This window comes from Macrobrachium rosenbergii, chromosome 29, assembly GCF_040412425.1.
Source record: "Macrobrachium rosenbergii isolate ZJJX-2024 chromosome 29, ASM4041242v1, whole genome shotgun sequence".
Classification (NCBI taxonomy): domain Eukaryota; kingdom Metazoa; phylum Arthropoda; class Malacostraca; order Decapoda; family Palaemonidae; genus Macrobrachium; species Macrobrachium rosenbergii.
This window is the reverse complement of record NC_089769.1, coordinates 20,055,223-20,079,583: the sequence shown is the minus strand read 5'-3', so window position 1 is coordinate 20,079,583 and position 24,361 is coordinate 20,055,223. Positions and strand designations below refer to the sequence as shown.

The following is a 24,361-nucleotide window of genomic DNA, read 5'->3' as shown; positions in this document are numbered from 1 at the left end:
GCTTCTGCGTCAACTCAATACAAGTTTGGGAGATGCTGTGATGCATTTCATGCAGGCATGCAAATTTCGCCCAGATCTATAAAACAGAATAGTTTTTTTAAGAGAAAAGGACTCAATTTTCGTTGTCCCAATAACAGAGTTTTACAAACTCCTCGCCTACAAAGGCGTCACTATTCATCCATTTTTATTATAATATCATACATAATATGCTCAGTAATGATATCCTACATATTTGTTTGCATTTACAATTAGCACTTTTTGTAAGTTCCTTCACTTTTGTGCTTATACTCGAAATCTGGCCAAATGTTCGAGTCGTCACTTGAGGCTGAGGCGAGATGCCTCCGTTAATTCATACTAATCTCGCTGAAGAGACACCCCAAGAGATCTAAGGAATATTTCCCACTCTTAGGAAAACCGATTCATAAAGAACAACAGTCCCCCGTAGGGGAGTAGTGCCGTCACATGAGGTGCACTGTAGGCATTACTTGAGGTTCTTTGCAGTGTGCCTTCGGCCCCTAGCTGCAATCCCTTCCGTTCCATTTACTGTACTTCCTCTCATATTCCTTTCTTCCATCTTACTCTCCAACCTTTTCCTAACAATTAATTCATAGTGCAAATGCGAGGTTTTCCTCCTGTTACACCTTTCAAACTTGTACTGTCAATTTCCATTTCAGCGCTGAATGACCTCATAGGTCTCAGTTCTTGGCCTTTGGCCTAAATTCTATATTCAATTAAATTCAACAAAAGAACAACAACTTACTCTATCTGTGTTTACTATGATAGTTACTGATATTGCGCTAATAGACACTGCAACTAAAACTGTATCGCTAAAAGTACCATCAACACGAACAGAAGAACCTGCAGTCTTCAAGCTGATGATCTTCTCTTAGTGATGGTTGTCAGTCACTTCAACGATCTAGAGATTTATAATTTGAAGACGTGTATGGAAATGTTACTCATTCACATATACTGTATATGGGGATGTGTCCTTGTTGCCTGCTAATATACATCCCATTCCATATCCTAAGCGCCTGCCCCTAGAATAAGGTCCATTTTCCCAGTAAGATCCTTACACAACAAACTAGCTACAGCTATCTTCTTTGAACTAGCCGTCGGCGGCGGCATCCCTCTGCATTTCAATAGCTTCAAGGTTCTTGGGAGCGTCGGTCAATTCTTGTCTTGTCGGAATTTTCTTCTCAAGAGCAACGGCACTTGCACGGGGAGGATCAGAGTTGCCTTTGAACACGTTTTGATTTATTTTTTGTTGCCTTTTGTTTGTTTGTTTACTCTTTTAAAATGATCTTAATCTCATTTGTTAAAATGATTACTTCTGCACTATTTTGTTTGCATGTTGGTTTATATATATCGTAAGATGGTTTTAGTTTCATATGGCAAAATTAATCTAATTAAAAATTTTCTCTGTTGTTTTAATTTCTTATTTTGAATTATTATTTTTTCACTTCTTTATTGTCGCCTTACAGTTGCTTGCTTATGCCTTATTAGTTGGTTAGGTTTTCCCTGGTGACGTTATTGTGCGCAATGTTAATCTTCTTTAATTTTTCTGCTCGTAAATCTTCCAACTTCTTTGCACAGTTTGAGAATGACACGAGAAGGAATCGAAATATAAAATTATATAATATAGTAAGTCCAAATTGCACAATTTCAGTCTGGCCAGTCATCTTATACCTACGAACGGTTCCCCATTGATTCTATAAATAAGTTTCTTCTGTAGTACATCTCCAAATTTCCTTGGTTTAAGTAAGCTTAATGGTTACTTTATCTCTTATTATCAATACTGTCCCAATTTCACTTCTCATCCATCATACTACCACAAGGAACGACACACACTACATGGAAATGCTAAAGACAAGAGAGAAAAATATTGTAAAAAAAAATGTCATGTATTCTAGAAAATGTAAGCAAGTAATTTAAAGATTTCAAATAGCAGGGGACGTTCATTAGTTCAAGAACATGAAGAAAAAGGAACAAATCCTTTGATGCCCCTCAGAGTGTAAAAACTCGTATAATTATCATAACACTCATACGGCATTAATGATATAATTATCATAACCCTCATACGGCATTAATGATAAGACGCGAAAAATATTCGCTTTAAAATTAAATTAAAAAGATATAACTAAATGAATGTGACAATAACACACGATGTTCAAGACTGAAAAGACTCAAAGAATGTAAAGATGATACACAGGCATTAAAGAATGTGAAAACAATACGGTTTCATCACGGAATGGCTAAACAATCCGCTGGAACTAAAGCATGTTAAAATGCAAGAGCACTCAATGATCAAAAGGCAAAAGAGATTAAATGGTTCAACGTGCAAGCCCTGATGCAAGGCAGGTTGTGGAATTTTATACGAGGTCACGAACCAGAAACGTTGTAATACAATCATAAAAAGACAATTTCAGGGAATTACATTTCAGTGACTTATAACGGAATGTTTCGTAAGCCTCGGATTAAAAAATCCCCGCCATTTATTCATGGTACATAATCCGTTTCGATTCAACAGTGACTTGAGGATAATCACACTGATATGGGAAAATAAATCTTCCTTGCTATAACGTAACTCAGGCAACCTATTTTTTGTTTGTGATCACTGGATTACCACTTCATACTCAAGTAATCTGAACTGTATATCATACTCGTAGATGCAAACACAAACATTAAAACGAACATTAAGCAAGTAAAAAATGCGCCGAAGATTCTTCGGCGCAATCGAGTTTTCTGTATACCGTATAATGCTATATGAAACTCTCAGCCACGACCCAAGAAACTCTCAGCCGCGGCCCATGAAACTATTAGCCACGGCCCGGTGGTGGCCTGTACGGTTGGCACCTATAGCGGTGCCAGACGCACGATCATGGCTAACTTTAACCTTCAATAATATAAAATCTACCGAGGCTAGAGGGCTGCAGTTTAGTATGTTTGATGATTGGAGGGTGGATGATCAACATACCAGTTTGCAGCCCTCTAGCCTCAGTAGTTTTTAAGATTTGAGGGCGGACAGAAAAAGTGCGGACGGACAGACAAATAGCCATCTCAATAGTTTTCTTTTACAGAAAACTAAAACATACATATGAGACATATAAATGTATAAGAATTTAATAACACATGATCTAAATTGGGGAATTCATCTACCTCTCATAAACTCAGTAAATAAATCCGATATAATTATAAGAACCAGTACCGTGAAGAAAGACAGCTGTAATATGTAGAATTAATTCCTATCGGCAAGTAACTTACACCAGTGCTTAATTCAGTCCAACTTCCCATTTACACCAGATTAGTGTTCAAATCCCACCATTGTATCTAAGTTATCGAAATGACACTGCACTTACACAGTATTAGACCGGCCCAATAAAAGAATAACTTTTGAATCATTTCAGGATAGCATCGTTTGGTATCCCAAGAGTTAATCATTTATAACTATTTACAGTGCTTTAAGACTTCGCCATTGGTGAGCGTAAACTTGATAATGTTTACCTCAGGCACCAAGCGGGAAAGAAGGTGTGGTACAAGACGAGTTAACGTTCTGGTTAAGGTCTGGCAGGGGCAGTCTATCTGGAGGACAGCCTTCTCCAAGTTCATTCCATTTTCTCCGCTTTCCGGCTGGCGCTTATTGCCGCTCACAGTGCTTCCTGGTTAGCGGTCAAAGGCTTGACATGACGACAACCAAGTCTGGATTTTCAAACAATGCAGCTCTTGTCTCCTCGGTCTCTCGGGATGGCAGTCAACTGGAATCCTTGGTGGAAGCACGGGTCCTGGAATCTGAGGACCTAACGAAGTTAGTCTACATTTCTCCTGTAAATCTACGTAAATAACTAGGGGAGAAAGAATTAAGATCTTTATCATTCCTCCGGGAGGAAATATAATAGAATAAAGGGGATATGACATGGATAAGCAAAATAATTGCTTTGGAAGTCTCACCAGATATCATGACAATATGTACATGCATACATACATACATACATACACACACATATATTACGCAAGTGTGTGTGTGGGTATTTTGATAAATATACATGTTTTTATACAAATTTATACATGTTTATATAAATATATATGTACATATATATATATATATATATATATATATATATATATATATATATATATATATATATATATATATATATATATATATATATATATATATATATATATATATATATATATATATATATATATATATATATATACGTTAAACCGAATATGAATTTCGTGGCCGTAGGACTGCTATTTACCCGAAGAGCAAGCAGATGAATGCAATCGAAGCAGAGTACAAAAAATCCCAACGAGTTTTCTCACTGCTGTTGGCAGCAGCATTTAACAGCACTCTTCATCCAAGGAGGAATCACTTACGTTCAATTTTTTATTTCTGTTTTGATTTGCATTTGAGGAGAGAAGGACATTTTTGACTTCCAAGAGGATTTTATATTACCCATTTCCTTTACCCATTTTCTCTATAAATTCATATTCATGGTTTCAGAGCTGTTGGAATAATTTAATCGTGCCGTAGTTTAAATATCTTGAATATCACTCCTTTTTTCAGGAGTATTTTGCTTTAAAATACGTGCAGTTTTTTTTCCGTGCATACACTGTTCATACACTCACATGAAACCTTTAACTATATGTTTAGGTTATGTGTTTGTAGAGAAATAATTATTTGTGTGACCTTTAATCAAGGAAGACTTCTGACCTGTTTGTGTCGTCTGGTTGAAGTTCAAATAAAAAAGAACATCATCACAACGGCATGCGAAGAATAACAATTGAATCCCTAGACACAAACAAGTAAAAAATGCGCCGAAGTTTCCTCGGCGCAATCGAGTTTTCTGTACAGCGTATAATGCTGTATGAAACTCTCAGCCACGGCCCATGAAATTCTCAGCTGCGGCCCATGAAACCTGTGTTGTTGGCACCTACAGCGGTGCCAGACGCACGGTCATGGCTAACTTTAACCTTAATATAATAAAAACTACTGAGGCTAAAGGGCTACAAATTTATATGTTTGGTGATTGGAGGGTGGATAATCAATGTACCAATTTGCAGCCCTCTAGCCTCAGTAGTTTTCAAGATCTGAGGGCGGACAGAAAATGGACGGACAGACAAATAGCCATCTCAACAGTTTTCTTTTACGGAAAACTAAAACGAGGGTCGGACAAACAAGAAGGATAATACCACAATGTTACAGGACACGAGAAACGAAGGACAAGTCACTTAAAAAACTTGTGTGATGTTTCTTCAGGAGGAGTAAAAGACGATCAAGTCATTGTTTTCTTTTTTTATTTTTACTGTGGTTAAATGGGTTCCAAGCACTGGGTCCTCACGCCCTTCCTGTTCCCTTTAACTTATCTGCCAGTTACCTTAAAATGTCCTTCTTTCCACAGCAAATATTCTTTGAGATTATCTTTTGACAAAGCCTTTGCTATATACAGTTCAAAGAAACTTCTTATCAAAGAAATTTTCTCAATGTATTGCGAAAAAACATATGCAATGATATGTCTGAAACGAGCTGAATAGTTTCGTTTCTATTTGTAAAAGGCAACATTGGTTGAAAAATGAGAAAAAAGAATAACATTTGTTCTGGAGTATTAGATTCCCATAACTTATTTGTTCGTGAAAATTCACTTAGTTACAGTGAAAATCATATACAGTATATATATAAATGTGTGTATATATATATATGTATATATATATATACACACACATATATACGTATATATATACATATGAATATATATAGCTTTGTGCATTTTACATTATTTTTTTAATCTTACTCAGAATAAGAAAATAATTATTGCAAGGTCTTTTGAATTTAAAAAGGCTTCTACAACACAAATACATTTCACGCATACACTCACTCGCTTGTATGTTTGTGTTTTCGTTTGTACTCGTACACACACACATACACAGAGACTCACACACATATATGTATGTATATACTGTATATATAACATTTGTATATATTCATATATATGTATATATAATATACATATATATGAATATATATGTGTGTGTTCGTTGTGTCACCTGGAATGGTGCCTTAAGCAGAGAGAGTCGAAGAATAAATCAAAGAAGATTGTTTTTAATGGAACAAAGAACATGTGTAAATAATCAAGTAACAACTTAACTGGACAGAAAGGCGGCAACATGGTGGTAGAGATGTCTTTCATCCTAAGCAGATGACCAGAAATCAGACCGTCATATGGCGTGATTGCCTCTAGCAGTTTTAATATTATTTGTGAAGCCAGTTACTCTTAAAGCAGTATAGTTTTCGGAGGAAATGGCCAATGCGTCGGTAGAATTTTCGAGGAGTCTACCTTAGTAATATAAGCAAGAGAATACTTGTAGGCAAGTTTTGACAGGGTGGTGAGTATGCTCATGTACAGACAGAAAGAGACCCACGTCATAGCGAACTGGCTACTAGCTTTGTAACTATTAGAAGAACACTCACACGTTACTCTGTTAAGGATAATGTGCATAATCTAAAGTGGAAAGTTTTCTAATTTCATAAATATTTTCTACATTCTTATATTTCACTAAAATTGAGACAGGTCATATCTGCCAATTGTCCTTGAAAAGAGATGTTTTTTCGGGTACCTCAGTGCTGCATGACACAGTGTAAAATCAATAGTTTTTTTTATTAACCCCTTTCTGACACGTTTGGGAAAGTGGGTATTTCGGCGCTATAGAAGAAGGCATTTGATGATGAACTTGAAAGTGCGTCAAGGTCACTTCTACTGGGGTCAAAGGATAACGTAAGATAGGATGCCATACCTCTCTAATACGACCAGGACCTGACAACAAACACCAGAATACGGTTTTGAAATGAGAGAAGTTCGTTCGTCATTCTCATGCACGAATGGAAAGTTTCCAGTTACTATTTCTGTGGACTCATAGATCTCTAGCAGTAAATATGCGGCCATTTCAAACGTCTTGTGTAAAATGATCTTTTTATTGTGTTTTTATGGCAGACATCTGTGGATGGGAACATCACCAGAAGCACGTTACATTTCTCACCGCGTCCTCAAGACGATGGAACAACTTTGAGATGCATAGCAGAAAATCATGCAACTGACACACGCATTGAAGATACATGGAACCTCACAGTGCAATGTAAGTCAGCGTCACAGAGGTGACGAGTAGATACGTTTTGTTTTTGCAGACCTTTACTTCTTTCCTCTATTTCTTTTGTTTTGATTAAGACAACGATATTCCTTAATCGGTTACACGTTCGCTTGAATATATTAATTATGATTTTGGTAACTACGCCATGTCTTTAAAGGACATTTAATTTGGTCTCTTTTTATTTTCATGCTTCTTCTCAATATTAGATTACGACTGTTTTGACCGTTTTCAACATTCCATAAATATACCATTTAACAGTCCCTTTTCGGCCTCTTTTGTCAAAGACACTTCGTCCTCCGGGAGGGACGCCAATTAACAGTTTCAGGCCACCAGGGCCTTGCCAGTCACGTTCTGTCCCAGAGCCGGGGAATTTCTCGCTGTCTGCGACTGTGACAAGCGATAATTGTCTCTAATCACTATTTGCCAAGTAACTATCAATGAGGTGATGCACAGTTTAATGTCATCGTAAGGCTGGATAGTTTTAGTTTATCATGGCACGTCAATACACGTCAATATTGTGAATAAGAATAAAAGGTCAAATTTTCCAGTTAAAGTTTGGTATAGCAAAGTAATCTGTACCTATATGTAGAGTAACTTAAAATAACAGATATCGGTTAATTTCATGTACTCAGTTCGAAAGTATGATAAATTGCCTTTACACTAATATGCTATTATTGCTGTTTATTTCAGTTTTTATAATCAAGAAAATAAGAAACGCTATGCTCATATTTTTATTTCCGCTGCTGATAATGGTTCGGCGATATTATCCTTTACGACTGTTTTTAAAATTACGGCTCTCATGACTTTACTTACTGTACGCACAATTTAAAGCAGAACACTTGTTATTCGTTTTATCATACTTATGAAAAAGTAATAATATCGATTAAAGTCAGTGGAAAAAATATATAAAAATTTTTCTACTTTGCAATGAAAATATACTTTCCCTAAAAAAAAAAAGATAAATATTAAATTTTTATTTACAACATGCAAAACTGCGATGAATTATCTTTCTAATGACGTTCAGTTTATAGATATTTATACCAATAACAGGATGGCAATGTTTAAGAACAGATTTATTGGAAATCAGAATAACGAAACTGTTACAGGGCAGCGCAAAATACTCCTGGCAATGTTTTCATTTTACCGCTCTTTGAAAAGTTACAGTTCACCGTATGATAGTAATTTGATTTTATTGAAAACTGGATGCTTTTGCTTTCTTGTATTATGTTCCAAGAGCAAAATAACCAAAGTGAAAAGTCAGAGTAACGAACTGAAGTTCGCGGTAAACAACATTTCATGTACTCAGCCAAAGAATACATGTCAAGCCAAGAGCAAGAAACAAACAGAAAAAGGCATGAATTTCGATGTAAATGTAAGACTGTGTGATAGTAACAACGGTCATACGTTTTTTAGAGAGAGAGAGAGAGAGAGAGAGAGAGAGAGAGAGAGAGAGAGAGAGAGAGAGAGAGATATGCTAGGAACTACGAGCACATAGGAGAAGACTTTTTCTCTAGCTTGAAAGTGAGTACTGTGCATCTTCCTACCCACTATCTGCTTCAAGCATACTTTCACACGGCTGTATACATGCTATTTTAAATATCTCTTCACGTGATGCATATGAATGTTAACGTAAATGGCAATTAAATGAGAGAGTAGGGTTCAGTCCTCAAGTGGTATGAACTTGCTTCCAAGATTGTTCGCATATTCTTCATTGCATTCCTGACACTAAAAGTGGTAGCACGTCCACAGCTCTGCATCTTACACCTGTCAAAGATACCATCTATCTTTGCCCATCTTATTCCTGCCCACACATACCCTCTCCTCCGTTTTGCTTCTCACATTTAAAATATCAATTATCATTCACCTCTGCTTTTCTACACCACACCCGCTCACATTCAAGACCCCAGGACTAAGCATTAATTCTCCCTCTCTCTCTCTCTCTCTCTCTCTCTCTCTCTCTCTCTCTCTCTCTCTCTCTCTCTCTCTCTGTGTGTGTGTGTGTGTGCGTGTGTGTGTATTTGCAATAACAATGCAAGGCATGGTTCGGCCAACGTTTCCTTTATCAAATCCAATAAAAGAACTATACGGAAAGATAACGGCATTTTTATCTGCTGCCCTTCATTGCTTTTGTAACATTCCTGTTTTGTTCAGTTCCTTTTATCGTTTTTTTTTATGTTTTCCCAGATATACCAAAAGCCACGGCCAGCTTCGGTTCATCCCTTAATGAAGACAATATTAAAGAAGGAGATGACGTGTACTTCGAATGTTCCATCTTGGCTAACCCAAAAGTATCCCATGTTTCTTGGAGGCATAATGTAAGTTCTTTGTTCACATGTTCTGATAATGATTTCTAGTTACTCAAGGTAAATGAAAGATGAAAAAAAAGAAAACAAGAATAAAGAAAATTTTCGTTCCATTCATGTGCGATGAGCAACATAAAAATCTCTGTCAGCATTCATTATATAATAATAAATGATAGTATGCAAGCGAAGGATATATTACACTTCTAGTCACATCTCTTTCAGCGGCACATATCTTCACATATCTTTCATACTTGTATAAAATCACGTACTTTACATATCTTTCATTCTTATATAAATTCACGTACTTCAATTATCTTTCATTCTTATAGAAAATCACGTACTTCACATATCTTTCATACTTGTAGAAAATCACGTACTTCACATATCTTTCATTCTTATAGAAAATCACGTGCATCACATATCTTTCATTCTTTTAGAAAATCACGTACTTCACATATATTTCATTCTTAGAGAGAATCGCGAACTTCACATATCTTTCATTCTTATAGAAAATCACGTACTTCACATATCTTTCATTCTTTTAGAAAATCGCGTACTTCAAATATCTTACACTCTTATAGAAAATCATGTACTTCACATATCTTTCATTCATACAGAAAATCACGTACTTCACATATCTTTCATTCTTTAAAGAAAATCGTACGTCATATATCTTTTCTTATAGAAAAACACATATAACTTTCATTCTTATATAAAATCACGTACTTCACATACCTTTCATTCTTAAAGAAAATAATTTACTACAATTATCTTTCATTTTTAAAGAAAATCAGATACTTCACATACCTTTAATTCTTATAGAAAATCACGTACTTCACATATCTTTTATTCTTACAGAAAATCAGGTACTTCACATATCTTTCAGTCTTATAGACAATCACGTACTTCACATACCTTTAATTCTTATAGAAAATCACGTACTTCACATATCTTTCATTCTTATATAAAATCAGGTACTTCAGTTATCTTTCATTCTTACAGAAAATCACATATTTCACATGTCTTTCATTCTTACAAAAAATCATGTAATTCACATATCTTTCATTCTTATAGAAAATCACGCACTTCAATTATCTTTCATTCTTATAGAAAATCACGTACTTCACACATCCTTCATTCTTATTGAAAATCATGTACTTCACATACCTTAAATTCTTATAGAAATCACGTACTTCACATATTTCTCATTCTTAAAGAAAATCACATAGTTCACAGATCTTTCATTCTTATAGAAAATCACGTACTTCACATGCCTTTTATTCTTATAGAAAATCACGTACTTCACATATCTTTCATTCTTATAGAAAATCACGTACTTCACATTCTTATAGAAAATCACGTAATTCACATATCTTTAATTCTTACAGAAAATCATGAACTTCACATATCTTTCATTCTTACAGAAAATCACGTACTTCACATATCTTTCATTCTTCCAGAAAATCACGTACTTCACATACTTTTCATTCATATAAAAAATCACGTACTCCGCATATCTTTCTTTCATATAAAAAATCACGTACAACACATATCTTTCATTCATATAAAAAAATCACGTACTCCACATAGCTTTCATTCATATAAAAAAATCACGTACTCCACATATCTTTCATTCATATAAAAAATCACGTACTCCACATATCCTTCACTCTTTTAAAAATCACGCACTCCAGTAAAGAAGTAAAAAACCCTACTGTACTCAAATAAAATAAAACATTGATAGTTTCGGAACGCTTCCCGTCCTTGGCAGAACAAAGTCCTGTTCCACAACATCTCTGGGGGGATCATCGTAAGCAACCAGAGTCTAGTCCTGCAGAAGGTAACGAAGGCACAGGCGGGGAGATACTCTTGTCACGCTCATAACGTCATTGGCGATGGAAGTTCCAGCACGTTACGACTGGACGTTAAGTGTAAGTAAAGCCATTTTCAACGATGGTTCGAGAGTTAGGGGTCGCGTTATTGTGATATTAAGTACAAATAACTGTTTCCCTTACGAGGCTGAAGTAGCCGCCTTTATTTAGGGTTTTGAGGAGCCATAACGTTCTTCTTTCGGGGTTTTCATATTATTATTATTATTATTATTATTATTATTATTATTATTATTATTATTATTATTATTATTGTTTATGGAGATCTTTTCTTAGGGCAGCAGCAGCATTGAAAATAATGGCTGTTTATACGGCATTCTTGAGAGAACACTATATAAATTGAATGCCGTAGAAAGAGCCATTATTTTCGATGTTATTATTATTATTATTATTATTATTATTATTATTATTATTATTATTATTATTATTATTATTATTATTATTATTATAGATTAAAGAAAAAAATTATCTATTATGAGCTAATGAAACTACACACTATAGCACTATATATCTGAAAATATTATTATCAAAACCATGCTGAAGTAAGTCACGTGACATGGCGGCATTTCCAGTTCTGAAAATCTTGAAAGAAAGCCGCTCCAAATTTAGCATACATCATTGGCACATAGTCGCATATGAGGGTAGACAATATGATATGGATCTGGTGGTGGGCATGTTAATTTCCCCACGAATCGAAATGTTATAAAGGCAGACTGCATAGGGGAAAAATATCTCATTTTCTTATTTCACTGGAGTCTGTACAGTGATATGTTTCTGAAGTACTATAGTAAAACGAATATAGATAAATCTAGCCCATAAAATGTTAAATAATAAAATTCTCTTTTTCATCTTGCAAAGTAAACACATATACAACTGAATTCTTAAAAAAAATATATCATAATGAACATAATTGCTCTCACATCTAAAGAGAGGCCTCTTCAGCTGTACATAACTGAATTTTTAAAGATATATACAAAAAACCAACCTATTGCATGATGAATAATACTAGATTCTATTCTAAACTTATGAAAACAAAAGTATAAACAACTAAGGTATCCCCAAACCTCACCTCTCATACTTGTCTTATTCATATAAACCACTAACTTCTATGCTTTTTCCAAACGTCTCTCTCAGATTCTCCCGTCTGCTCCCCTGGGCAAGTGACTACGTACCCAGTGGGGAGGTACGAGGACGCAGAAGTCACCTGCTCAGTGCAAGCTAACCCCCTGCAGGCTTCCTTCCAGTGGACCTTCAACAACACGGCGGACACGATCGACGTTCCTCAAGGGCGGTTCACGTCAACCAGCAGCCACAGCGTCATCACGTACACGCCGATGACGTCACTCGATTATGGCACTCTTCTGTGCTGGGCGTCCAACGAAATCGGGACTCAGACGAAACCTTGCATATTTCATATAGTGCCTGCAGGTCTGTTATTTGTTACACGTATGCTTACATACGATAATCCGTGCCAGCTGCTAGTGCTTTTTGCTGATTCACAAATAAAATTAGGTAGATGAATGGTTAGCAGTCAAGATTTTAGTTCATTAATGCCATTGTAAGAGATCACGTGATTGTGGTGGTTGGATTTTTTTCATCATCATTATTACAAAGGCCTCCAGCCCGTGCTACGCAAAGAGCCTGTGAAATTTATGTTTTGGCTTCCACAAATTTCCAGTAATCTCCATCTTTTTGTTATAGTTCTCATTCTGACAGATATAGGTTTTCCAACTCCTCATTACCTCATCTACTTATGAATGTTCTCCAATTTCCATTACTGTATTACTTCTCAGTGCTGCACCTAACTATTAATACTCTCCTTAAAGCTTTGATCTCAACACCTTTAGATATAGTTTCATTGCCATAACATGACTCATGTCCGTATAACAGATCGTATCAGACTTATGTGTACACTTAATGTCGTATCCAGCTTCAGTCTATTCGATTTCCACATCGTATTCAGCCTGCTCATTTTTATTTGTCTTTTCTACTCTTTCACTAAATTTTAACTCAGGAAAATCTTTACTGGACATCATTGTTTCTAAATACGTGAAAGATTCATTTTCATTTATCTGTTATACATTCAACGCTATTTCACACCTTTGTGCACACTCTCTCATCACTTCTCTAGATTTATGCTGCTTTCTATTAAACAAGATTTGTAGATTTTGTGGTGTTTTACTAATTAAAATAGCTTCATCTACAGTCTGCCAAGTTTGTATCGTTCAGTCTAAAACTTCTCTTCCATCTTCGTCCTTTTTATTAAAAAAACTATATGAAGGGCAATAAGCAAAGGTGAAATAATATTACCTTGTAGCATCCCATCACTGACTGCAAATTCACTTGGGAAGACAACACTGCAACATAAACTAAGAACTTACTTGATGGATAATTTCAGCTCTTCGTTCATGTGTAATTTAGATATCTCATATTTATATATATATATATATATATATATATATATATATATATATATATATATATATATATATATTCATATATATGTTTATATGTATACAGTATATATATATATATATATATATATATATATATATATATATATATATATATATATATATATATATATGTATATAATATATATATATATATATATATATATATATATATATATATATATATTATATATATATATATATATATATATATATATATATATATATATATATATATATATATATATATATCAAAATTAAACATGAATTGAAATTATCCATCAATATATATATATATATATATATATATATATATATATATATATATATATATATATACATTTATATATGTGTATACGTATATATATATACATATTATGTATATATATATATATATTTACAGTACATATATATACATGTATGTATATATATATATATATATATATATATATATATATATATATATATATATATATATATTATATAAATACCAAAATTAAACATGAACGAAGAATTGAAATTATCCATCAATTATATATATAATTATATAATATATATATATATATATATATATATATATATATATATATATATATATATATATATATATATATATATATATATATATATATATATATATATGTATGTATATATATGTATATTAAGCCCTTTGTTGGCCGACTCGGTTGAGCTTCAGACTGTCACTCGATGGGCCGGAGTTCAATTCCCGCGGCCGGCTGATGAAGAGTTAGAGGAATTTATTTCTGGTGATAGAAATTCATTTCTCGCTATAATGTGGTTCGGATTCCACAATAAGCTGTAGGTCCCGTTGCTAAGTAACCAATTGGTTCTTAGCCACGTAAAATGAGCCTAATCCTTCGGGCCAGCCCTAGGAGAGCTGTTAATCAGCTCTGTGGTCTGGTATACTTAACTTTTATATGTATATTTATATATATAATATAATATATATATATATATATATATATATATATATATATATATATATATACATACATATATTTATGTATATACAAAAATTAAACATGAACGAAGAACTGAAATTATCCATCAAATATATATATATATATATATATATATATATATATATATATATATATATATATATATATATATATATATATATAAAGTGTTTTTGAATTAGCAGCTGTGACCTCTAGATTCTCGATTTCTTCACACACACACACACACACACACACACACACACACACACACACACACATATATATATATATATATATATATATATTATATATATATAATTTATGGATAATTCCAATTCTTTGTTTGTTCATGTTTAATTTTGATATATATATATATATATATATATATATATATATATATATATATATATATATGTATTTTATTTTATTTTATATATATGTATATATATATATATATATATATATATATATATATATATATATATATATATATATATATATATATATATATATATATATATATATATATATATATATATATATATATATATATATATATATATATATATATATATATATATATATATTTATATATATATATATATAAATATAAAGCGTATTTGAATTAGCAGCAATGACCTCTAGATTCTCGATTTCTTCGCACTTTTTTATATACGCTTGTCACTACGAAGCCTCTTGAATTTAAAAGGAGGTACAAATGAAGAAAGCCCGACTAGCAATGATAATAAAAATCGTTAACCAAGGGTTGGGGTTAGGTTACGCCAAAGCAAATGACCATGAAGTATAATCCCACTTATACACGAATATATTTTGTGTAATTTTAGTTGAATCAGTGGCATTGCTTGTAGAGGCTATCTTTTTATTTAGACTTAGAATCAGTATATACTTCTATTTCTCTCCAGGTAAAATTCTCAGGAGTGGGGAAAAATGATACACGTTTCTTTCCATTTACTGATCATAGTCGACAAAATGTTTTCTCCACTATCGGCTGCGTCTTCAGGCAGGAAAATGGTCTGTCGACTGTAGTAAGTAAAAGGAAAGAAACGTGAATAATATTTTCTTAGTCCTGAGAAGCTTGCCTGAAGAGAAAGAGAAGTATAAACTGATTAAAAGTCTAAATAAAAAGATAATCTCCGCAAATAATGACAGTGACTTCAAAAGAAATTGCACAAGAGAGAAAACATGCACAAATAACGCACATATCTATATATCTGATACATTTCGATTTATTTTGCTAACTCTGGTTTAGACCTATCTTCACCATTATAGCGTGGCATTTTAGCTCATATTGCTCTTTAGGCAAAGGGTATTAGCTAAAACCCACCCCAACTCATTATTTAATTCTCTTCTCTAGTGGTTGGCGTTTCTTCATTTGATCCTCATTTAAGATTCATAGGTTTTGTGGTGAAACGCCAGTACCATGGAAATGGACCTCAACGTACCCTGCATTTTCTCGGATGCCAGTTCACTGAACTCCTTTGGCTAATTCCTAAAACTTATTTATGTAAGTTGAAGTCTCCAAGTATAATCCATGGCTCATTTTTTTTTTTTTTTTTGGATACAAAAGTGGTCTGGTTCATTATCTTGTGATAACATGCACTTATGGAACGTCCTTAGTCTTTGAAGGGAGGCTATCATCTCCCGAAGTAAGTCCAACAGGTGTGGAAACAATTGCTGAAGAAGTGAGGTAGTGTGCATTGAGCAATAATAAAAATACAGCATTGCCAATCCAAGTTTAGAACCCAGTACTGCCTAGTCCTAGCCTAGTGCCCCTCCCTCCTCCAGGACCTCACTCCTCCAGTTAGACGAGTAAGCACATGGCAAACAACTATCATTCAAGCCATTGTTGAATTTATTCATGCTTCTTGCCGAGCTGCAACATCCTTATCAAAGCACCAGCAATCGCCACACCCTCAGCCTGCAACAATCAAAATACGGATATCTTCTTGCATAGGTAAATGAGGATGAATATCACCTCTACTGACAGAAACAACATCAATGGAATGCCCTTCGAGCAATGTTTTCAAGACTCGTGCACAAGTGCCTTAAGTTGTCTTTCTCCCACCAATTAACCCCTTTTTGATCTTTAATGCACACACATATATATCTTTTAATTAGTAATGAATTGTACGTTTTCTCTTCTCATGAAAACTGGGTAACTATAACCCCTCTTTTTATTGAGTAATGTTTATTAATGATTCACTAAGAAGTGCTTGTTATCACTTTGACCACACGAAAGTCAAAACTGACTGAAGATTACAAGATTAGTTATTACAAAAATACTCGAATCAACAGTAAGTTTCAGGGAAGAGCGTAATGAACTAAAACCTAGGCTGTTTCACATTCGTTTGATCTTTTGATTATGTGGAATACCGATTCTTCAACAGATACAATAAATTAGCTTTTTTTGAAATGGTAAACACAAGGGTGCTGTGTCACAGCTCTGAGGTCTTAGCCATATCTAAAAGTGTGAAGAGATCAAGAAGTTAAGAGGTCACTGCGCTATTACAAACACGCGCACACACACACACACACACACACACACATATATAAAATATATATATATATATATATATATATATATATATATATATATATATATATATATATATATATATATATATATATCCAGTAATTACCTACCGTTGTAATTAAAACCGTTCAAAGGACCTTGGAGCCAGATTAATTTCTTTTTTTTAATATATTTAAAAGTGGCTGCTCCTGTTTGAAGCTCAAGAATGATAAGCCTCTAAAACTTCCTCAGGTGTTCAAAAATACGTAATGTTTTGACGTCAGCGTATTCTGCCTCAAGATGTAAAGCATAGAAGCCTTCGATATTATTATAGATCGTACTCTAATATAGCTAAAAGAATGAGAACGTTTCGCTTCGTTCGTGTTACCTAAGACCTATGGCAGCAAAGATGGTCTTACAGCTTGTAAGAAAAAAATTCTATCAATTCATTTGCTTTTCGACTTGTCGGAAAACAATTTATTCCTTCAGGAGTACGCACGCACACGAACACATGTAGACATTTAAATCTACAAGATGGAAAAAATGGCAACAGAATAACGTCTGTTTTTCTATATTAGGAAAACCAGACCCTCCCATGAACTGCTCAGTTAACGAGCGAACTCAAGTTTCCGTGAAGATAAGCTGCGAAGAAGGAAGCAGCGGAGGCCTTACTCAGTCCTTCATCCTGGAAGCCAGTCTTCAGAATGGACGACACACTATCAACGTAACTTCACCCGAACCTTCCTTTTCGGTAAGGGTTTATGACCTCGTAACACAAGCGTAACTGGTCGCTTATAGCTCAAGGTTTGTTGCCTTGGATGATGTGCTCTGTGTAACATACTGTACATGAGAGAGAGAGAGAGAGAGAGAGAGAGAGAGAGAGAGAGAGAGAGAGAGAGAGAGAGGACTACGATAATAACCATTCATGTCCAAAATCACAATAAGTTTTTGAAATATTTTATCCACCGCCTTTAACAAAACAAATCTACCAAAAATTTCACAGGACCACCTCCTTCTGTTCCTAGGGTGTTTGTATGTGTTATGGACATCAATAGAAATAAATCCTTCTGGAGATGCAGGTCTTTGTATACGGCAGCTAAAAAGCAGATGTTATAGCTGGTCTCTAATATATTCAACAGGTTAATGGACTTCAACCCGGGGAGCAGTATCGTATCAACATCAGAGCAAAAAATGAGAAAGGTTTCAGCGTCCCAACTTTCTTCACCATCTCGAGTCTTAGCGACACTGGCGCTGTCTATCAACCACATGGTATATACAGATTTTTTGGATGTTGTTTGTATAATGAATTTGATATGGACTAATGTATAAGGATACACATAAATGTTGTAACATAAGATACATACATACACATACAAATATATATATATACATAATATATATATATGTATATATACATACATATAAATATATATATATATATATATATATGTATATGTACATACTTGTATATGTATATATAAATATATGTATATATGTGTGTATGTGTGTACATATATACATTTATATACATTACACACCACACACACACGTGTATATATATATATATATATATATATATATATATATATATATATATATATATATATATATATATATATATATATAGAGAGAGAGAGAGAGAGAGAGAGAGAGAGAGAGAGAGAGAGAGAGAGAGAGAAGAGAAGACACTAATTTACCTCGTCCCAAGGCATAACAGCGCGTAGGAAAGGTATTGGACCCCAGTGGGGAGTAATAATCCTAAATTCCCGAAGACTTCTTGCCATGAGTCTGACAGCTATAATTCTGTGGCATCTGGAGGATACTAGAAATTAAAACGGTAGAAAGCTCTCTTGGTTTTGTCGCCACTTACCCAATGTTATAAAATGCAATACATGGCAGATTAATACAGTAAAGAGAAATAGGCTTTGACTATGCATGGATGTGCTAAGGTGAAAAAAATGGAGTAGTTAATATCTTAAAGAAGCAAATCTTGGATGCTACAGCAGATTAATATTCTAAAATGACTGGAGTATTGTACAGGACTGGGAATGACTGAGTTGGTTAAGTCTGACAAGGAGATGTGAAGGAATGAAAGATTTGCTTCTGTTTCAGAAGGCTTTTTGAGGGGTATGTGAAATATGTGTCAGTTCACGGACTGTGTTCTTTAGACAGAGGACAAAGGAAGAGAAAACGATGAACAGATGTTTATATGGCATAGGGATGGTGAAAACTTGGTTGTGCTTGGTGATTTAAATGCAAGTTTAGATGACAGAAAAACATGGCTGCTTTGCTAAATTTAGAATGCCTGCAGGAAAAATGGATGGAGAGAGTTGTCAGGAAAAGTATTCTGAGATGGTCCTGATTAATGGTAATTGAAGGTTTCAAAAGAAGTTTTATGGGAAGATTCTAAAATACAGAAAAAACGGCGAAAAGTTTGTTGGACTATCCGTTAGTGCACAGTAGTCCAAAAAGTAAGTGGATAAATTTTACTATTGAGAAGAAAAGTATCTCGGTAAATATTTGTAAAAACGAAACTGAAATTGGAAAAATCTTCTGCTAAGTAAAATGATTGTAGAGTATCGTAGTCGGCTTTCATAAAAACCAGTAGATCGAGTTATTTTCTGCAGAAAGATGCGGTAGAATGGGCTAGGATATACCCTTCCGAAGTGGTAGGGGCTGATGGGGAGTTTCAAGGGATCAAGGATGGATCACTGAAACATCAGGAAGTGCTTTCGGGGTAGAGTTGTTACGATAAAAGGAATATAAAAAATGCATAACTGTATAGTGAAAGGAAAGATTCACTGAACGAAAGACAAACACTATTTGGAAAGCCTTTTGGTCTAAATGGACGACATGTGTAGAATGAAAAAGTAAGCACAGTGGGATAAAGCAGAAAGTGAGAGAAAACAACAATACGGCTCGTTCCTCTCAAACGGGGGAATCCCCTGAATTTCCAGGGTCACAGAAGGGAAAAGGCAGCAGTGCGGTGCTAACAGCATCATCCTCTCACTCTATTTCAAACGTATCATATATATATATTTTTGAACTATTTATCAATTTGTTTACTTATTCATTTATTGATGTACCTCGACAGACGGTCCATCCGAAGCCGAGGTTCGAGATGGAGGGAAGAACGGAAGCGGGGCCGAGGGCTACCAGGGGAAGGAAGAGAATGAAAAAAGCGAACAAATTGCCGAGACAGCTGCGTTGTACCACATCTTCCCCATCATTCTCGGCTTGGGCGGAGGTCTGCTGATCGTATCCTCCATAATACTATCGGTTCTTCTGATAAGAAGTCGAAGGCAGAGGCTACAGCATCCTCCGGCGGCGTCGACTTCCATCGGTCACGTCCGGAGGGGGATTGTGAAATCACCCATCATGCCTCCAAAGCACACTTGCAAATCGACTCCGATAGACAGTGACCTTCAGGTGTGTATTTCTTGAGGATTTTACTGTTATTGTGACTGTCCTAAGGAAAACTGTCTATTCTTTTATTCAGGTATGCTTAGAATATTGTTCCTCGGTTTTGTCTTCAGCAGTAGTCAGATCTGGCGCCGTCGTTTAGTTGGCTCTTAGTGCAACCTTTGAAAGAGTTTTCCAATGATCTCTTGTGCTCAGATCCTCCCAGACTATACCATCCACCACTTAATTCTGGATAAGCTATTATACATTTATAAAAGCTTTGCATTTTCTTGTATGAGGGTCAGTACTATTCCCAGAGTTCAAGCTTGGTGCATATACATTTTATTTTCCTGAGCAGGATAACGTGAGCTTTAATTCATAATTTATTTGTTTTATTTTATTTGTTTTTCTTTGTTATTTCTTTCCTACAGTTGTTTGCTTGTCTATGAATTATTTTCTGAACGGCTGCTATTCTTGTTAGGACCCTTGGGATTTTAGGTAGTCATTATTTCCAAATGTAGTTAAAGATTCTCTGCTAATAACAACAAGAACAACTACAATAATAATAATAATAATAATAATAATAATAATAATAATAATAATAATAATAATAATAATAATAATAATAATAATAATAATAATAATAATAATGTATTTAGAGAGAACCTGGAGTTAAGCATTGCACTAGATATGAACCCAAATAACGTTGAATGCTACTAGTTATTGGTTTATTTCCAGGAAACTTATCAATCTTAATTGTTGTGTGTTGAAATCTACATTTGCTCAAGACAAGGACAGAGGCTGTAATGGTTGCCCAGCCAAGAACTGTCACTTTGAGGCAAGAGAACTTTCACGAAATATTCTGCTTAAATGATGAAAAACCAGTCTCTTTAATAAGGCGGTACTGATTATTCAAGAAACACCGAAGGATGTTGATAACTGACATTCTGAATGTGAGTTCCATGTCAGAGCTATCGCGTTAATTGACTCTTGTTTCAATGTTGACACATTTGTATTTCCAAGATGGCAAAACATAGCGTGTTTTGAGGGGCCGAATGAATGGCAACGTGATAAATTAATGTCACTCTCGAGAGCAGTAATTAGAGGAAAATCTGCATAGCTCATCATCGGTGGCCTACAACCCACTTGTAGTACCACTGAATTGGGATCAGTGTTGGACTGCAGTCCTTTTATTGAGCTATATCAAAAATATTGGTCCGTGGACAGCTACTTCATCCAGGAAAGCAATATGTTATCAGTATTAGAATTCTATGCACCATGTTGTTATTATTATTATTATTATTATTATTATTATTATTATTATTATTATTATTATTATTATTATTATTATTATGTTGGTAATAGAATTTGTGGTAGAGATGGATGAAATTTTATAGGACTCCACACTGTCCTTGAAATTTATGACTGAGATAATCCCATAAACTAAGTCACGGGAACAACTAAAAATGAAAAATATATTTTCCGGAACGAGATTTAGAAAATTCTCAACACTGTACATATGTCATCCACATATGCTGGCAAATTAACATTGTTGAATTGATGTCAATCAACATGCAAATTAAGCAGTTGTCGCCAGATGTAATTGGTCTCATGGATTAAATATTTTAAAAGTTTATTTATCTTTGAAAACATCGGTGAAATATTAATTAGATTTGATTGCAAAGTGGATATGCATAAAAATCGACTGATCTGCGTATATCACGTGACTTGAATTTTTTGATAAATAAAAAAAATGTTGCATGTTAAAAATTCGATATATTTCTCTTGCAATATTTACAAATGACGTGAAATACGATTTGATAAAATTAAATTAATTTTTTCTCGTGTAAATATGCAGTGGTGACAACATAAATTTGATAATGATTCATTTTAAAAATTTTTTTAATATGTATTATATTTATTATATCATTCGGTTTTCATTCAGCATTGGTACCTAGTAAAACTTGATACATGAGTTATTTACAAATGCCTCCATACATATGTATTACATTATATATATATATATATATATATATATATATATATATATATATATATATATATATATATATATATATATATATATAATATATATATACATATGTGTGTGTATATATATATATATATGATTATATATACTGTATATATATATATACACACACACACACACACACACACACACATATGTATATATATATATATATATATATATATATATATATATATATATATATATATATATAATATATATATAATCACAAGGAGGTCTCATTACTGACCTGACCACGAGAGGATAAAAGTCTGTTTCCTCTCTCACTTACATATACCTATCGTTTTCAGATATATTTATTAGAACAGGAATAGACCCATCCTCAACATCGTATCCAAGTGGGCAATCGTTTTCATTGCTTTTTGTGCTGAACTATATACTGTATGTAGAATCTACTGGTCACTTTTACCAGATACATATGTAATTGTAATAGCCACAATGCCCTCTGTGTGTATGTGTTTTGTGTGTGTGTGTGTGTGTGTGTGTGTGTGTGTGTGTGTGTTTGTGAATGACGCCAACATCACGTGATAGTTGCAATTTTGGAAATAAACTTTTGTCCTGCTTTTCTCCAGAATGCTTCAAGAATTTAAAACATCTAAAATATATACATCTATTAGTTAAGCAAACATTTTTGATTTAGGAGAGCACGCGCCAATATATATTAATAAATCTTTGGCATTCAACATTAATTTCGTCATTGAAGTAGGCTAACACTCTTATTCCCGTTGGCAGAAGTGAACACTTTTTCATGAAATGACATATACAAAAAGGAAGCATTCATGACTTCCGTACGCTTTTCACTTTAAAAGTAAGTAACAAAAAAAAAAACACTTTTGTACAGCTATTATTTCATTGTTTAAGGAAACTGTGAATTATTATTTAAATACCTTTTGAGTTATTATCGGGACATCATTGCTTCAGCTTATTACTATACTGTCATTAACGCCTCTGTCTTCCATAACTATTTTGTACTGACTTACTTCTATTGCATTCCCGCTGTGGTCATCGGCAGGTGGAGAGCGAGAGTGACGCTGACCCTGACGTCATTCCCCTCCGCGAATCTCTCCACACTCCCGACGGGGAAGCTTCAGCAGCTCCGGCGACGCTTCTGCCCCCCGACAGTTATAAATACGCCTCCTTGCCTGTCACGTTTCCCAGCATTGTAAGTTTAACGTGGCGGTTTAATGATCATGTTACAGGAACGCGCACACGAAACACTTTCTTTTTATCCCGGGATTTTTCACATAGGTTTTTATGCTTTCATCTAAATACACACACAAAACAAAGCCATTACCTTCTAAAACAAAAAATTATCACTATTCCGGGGTTGTGAAACATACGATCAATTATATATATATATACCCCAAAGCCAAATCAAAATATATATATATACAAAAATGGGAAAAAATATAAAGAAGAAGAATATATATATATATGATTATGATCGCTTTAACGAGTGATTTGTTTCTCACACATTACCACAGGGAAATATAAGAGAAGGGGCGTAGGACTTGACCGGTTTCGACTTTATTTCGACTTTTATTTCCAAGCCACTCACTAGGCTTGGCAGGATCTTGGTCCTAATGTGAGAAGGAAAAATAAACTAGAAACCGGTCAGGATAT

At 34.0% G+C, this 24,361-nt stretch overlaps 1 protein-coding gene across 1 annotated transcript in view; it reads left to right on the top strand.

Moving 5' to 3' along the window:
* LOC136854649 (nephrin-like) overlaps positions 1-24,361 on the top strand; it is a 191,467-nt gene that overhangs the window by 164,168 nt on the left and 2,938 nt on the right. Inside the window, exons 8-15 of the mRNA XM_067131213.1 lie at positions 6,993-7,134; positions 9,331-9,461; positions 11,221-11,380; positions 12,473-12,766; positions 17,865-18,037; positions 18,426-18,555; positions 20,381-20,715; positions 23,751-23,900. Of these exons, the coding sequence (XP_066987314.1) occupies positions 6,993-7,134; positions 9,331-9,461; positions 11,221-11,380; positions 12,473-12,766; positions 17,865-18,037; positions 18,426-18,555; positions 20,381-20,715; positions 23,751-23,900 (1,515 nt within the window). The remainder of the gene's footprint in view (positions 1-6,992; positions 7,135-9,330; positions 9,462-11,220; positions 11,381-12,472; positions 12,767-17,864; positions 18,038-18,425; positions 18,556-20,380; positions 20,716-23,750; positions 23,901-24,361) is intronic.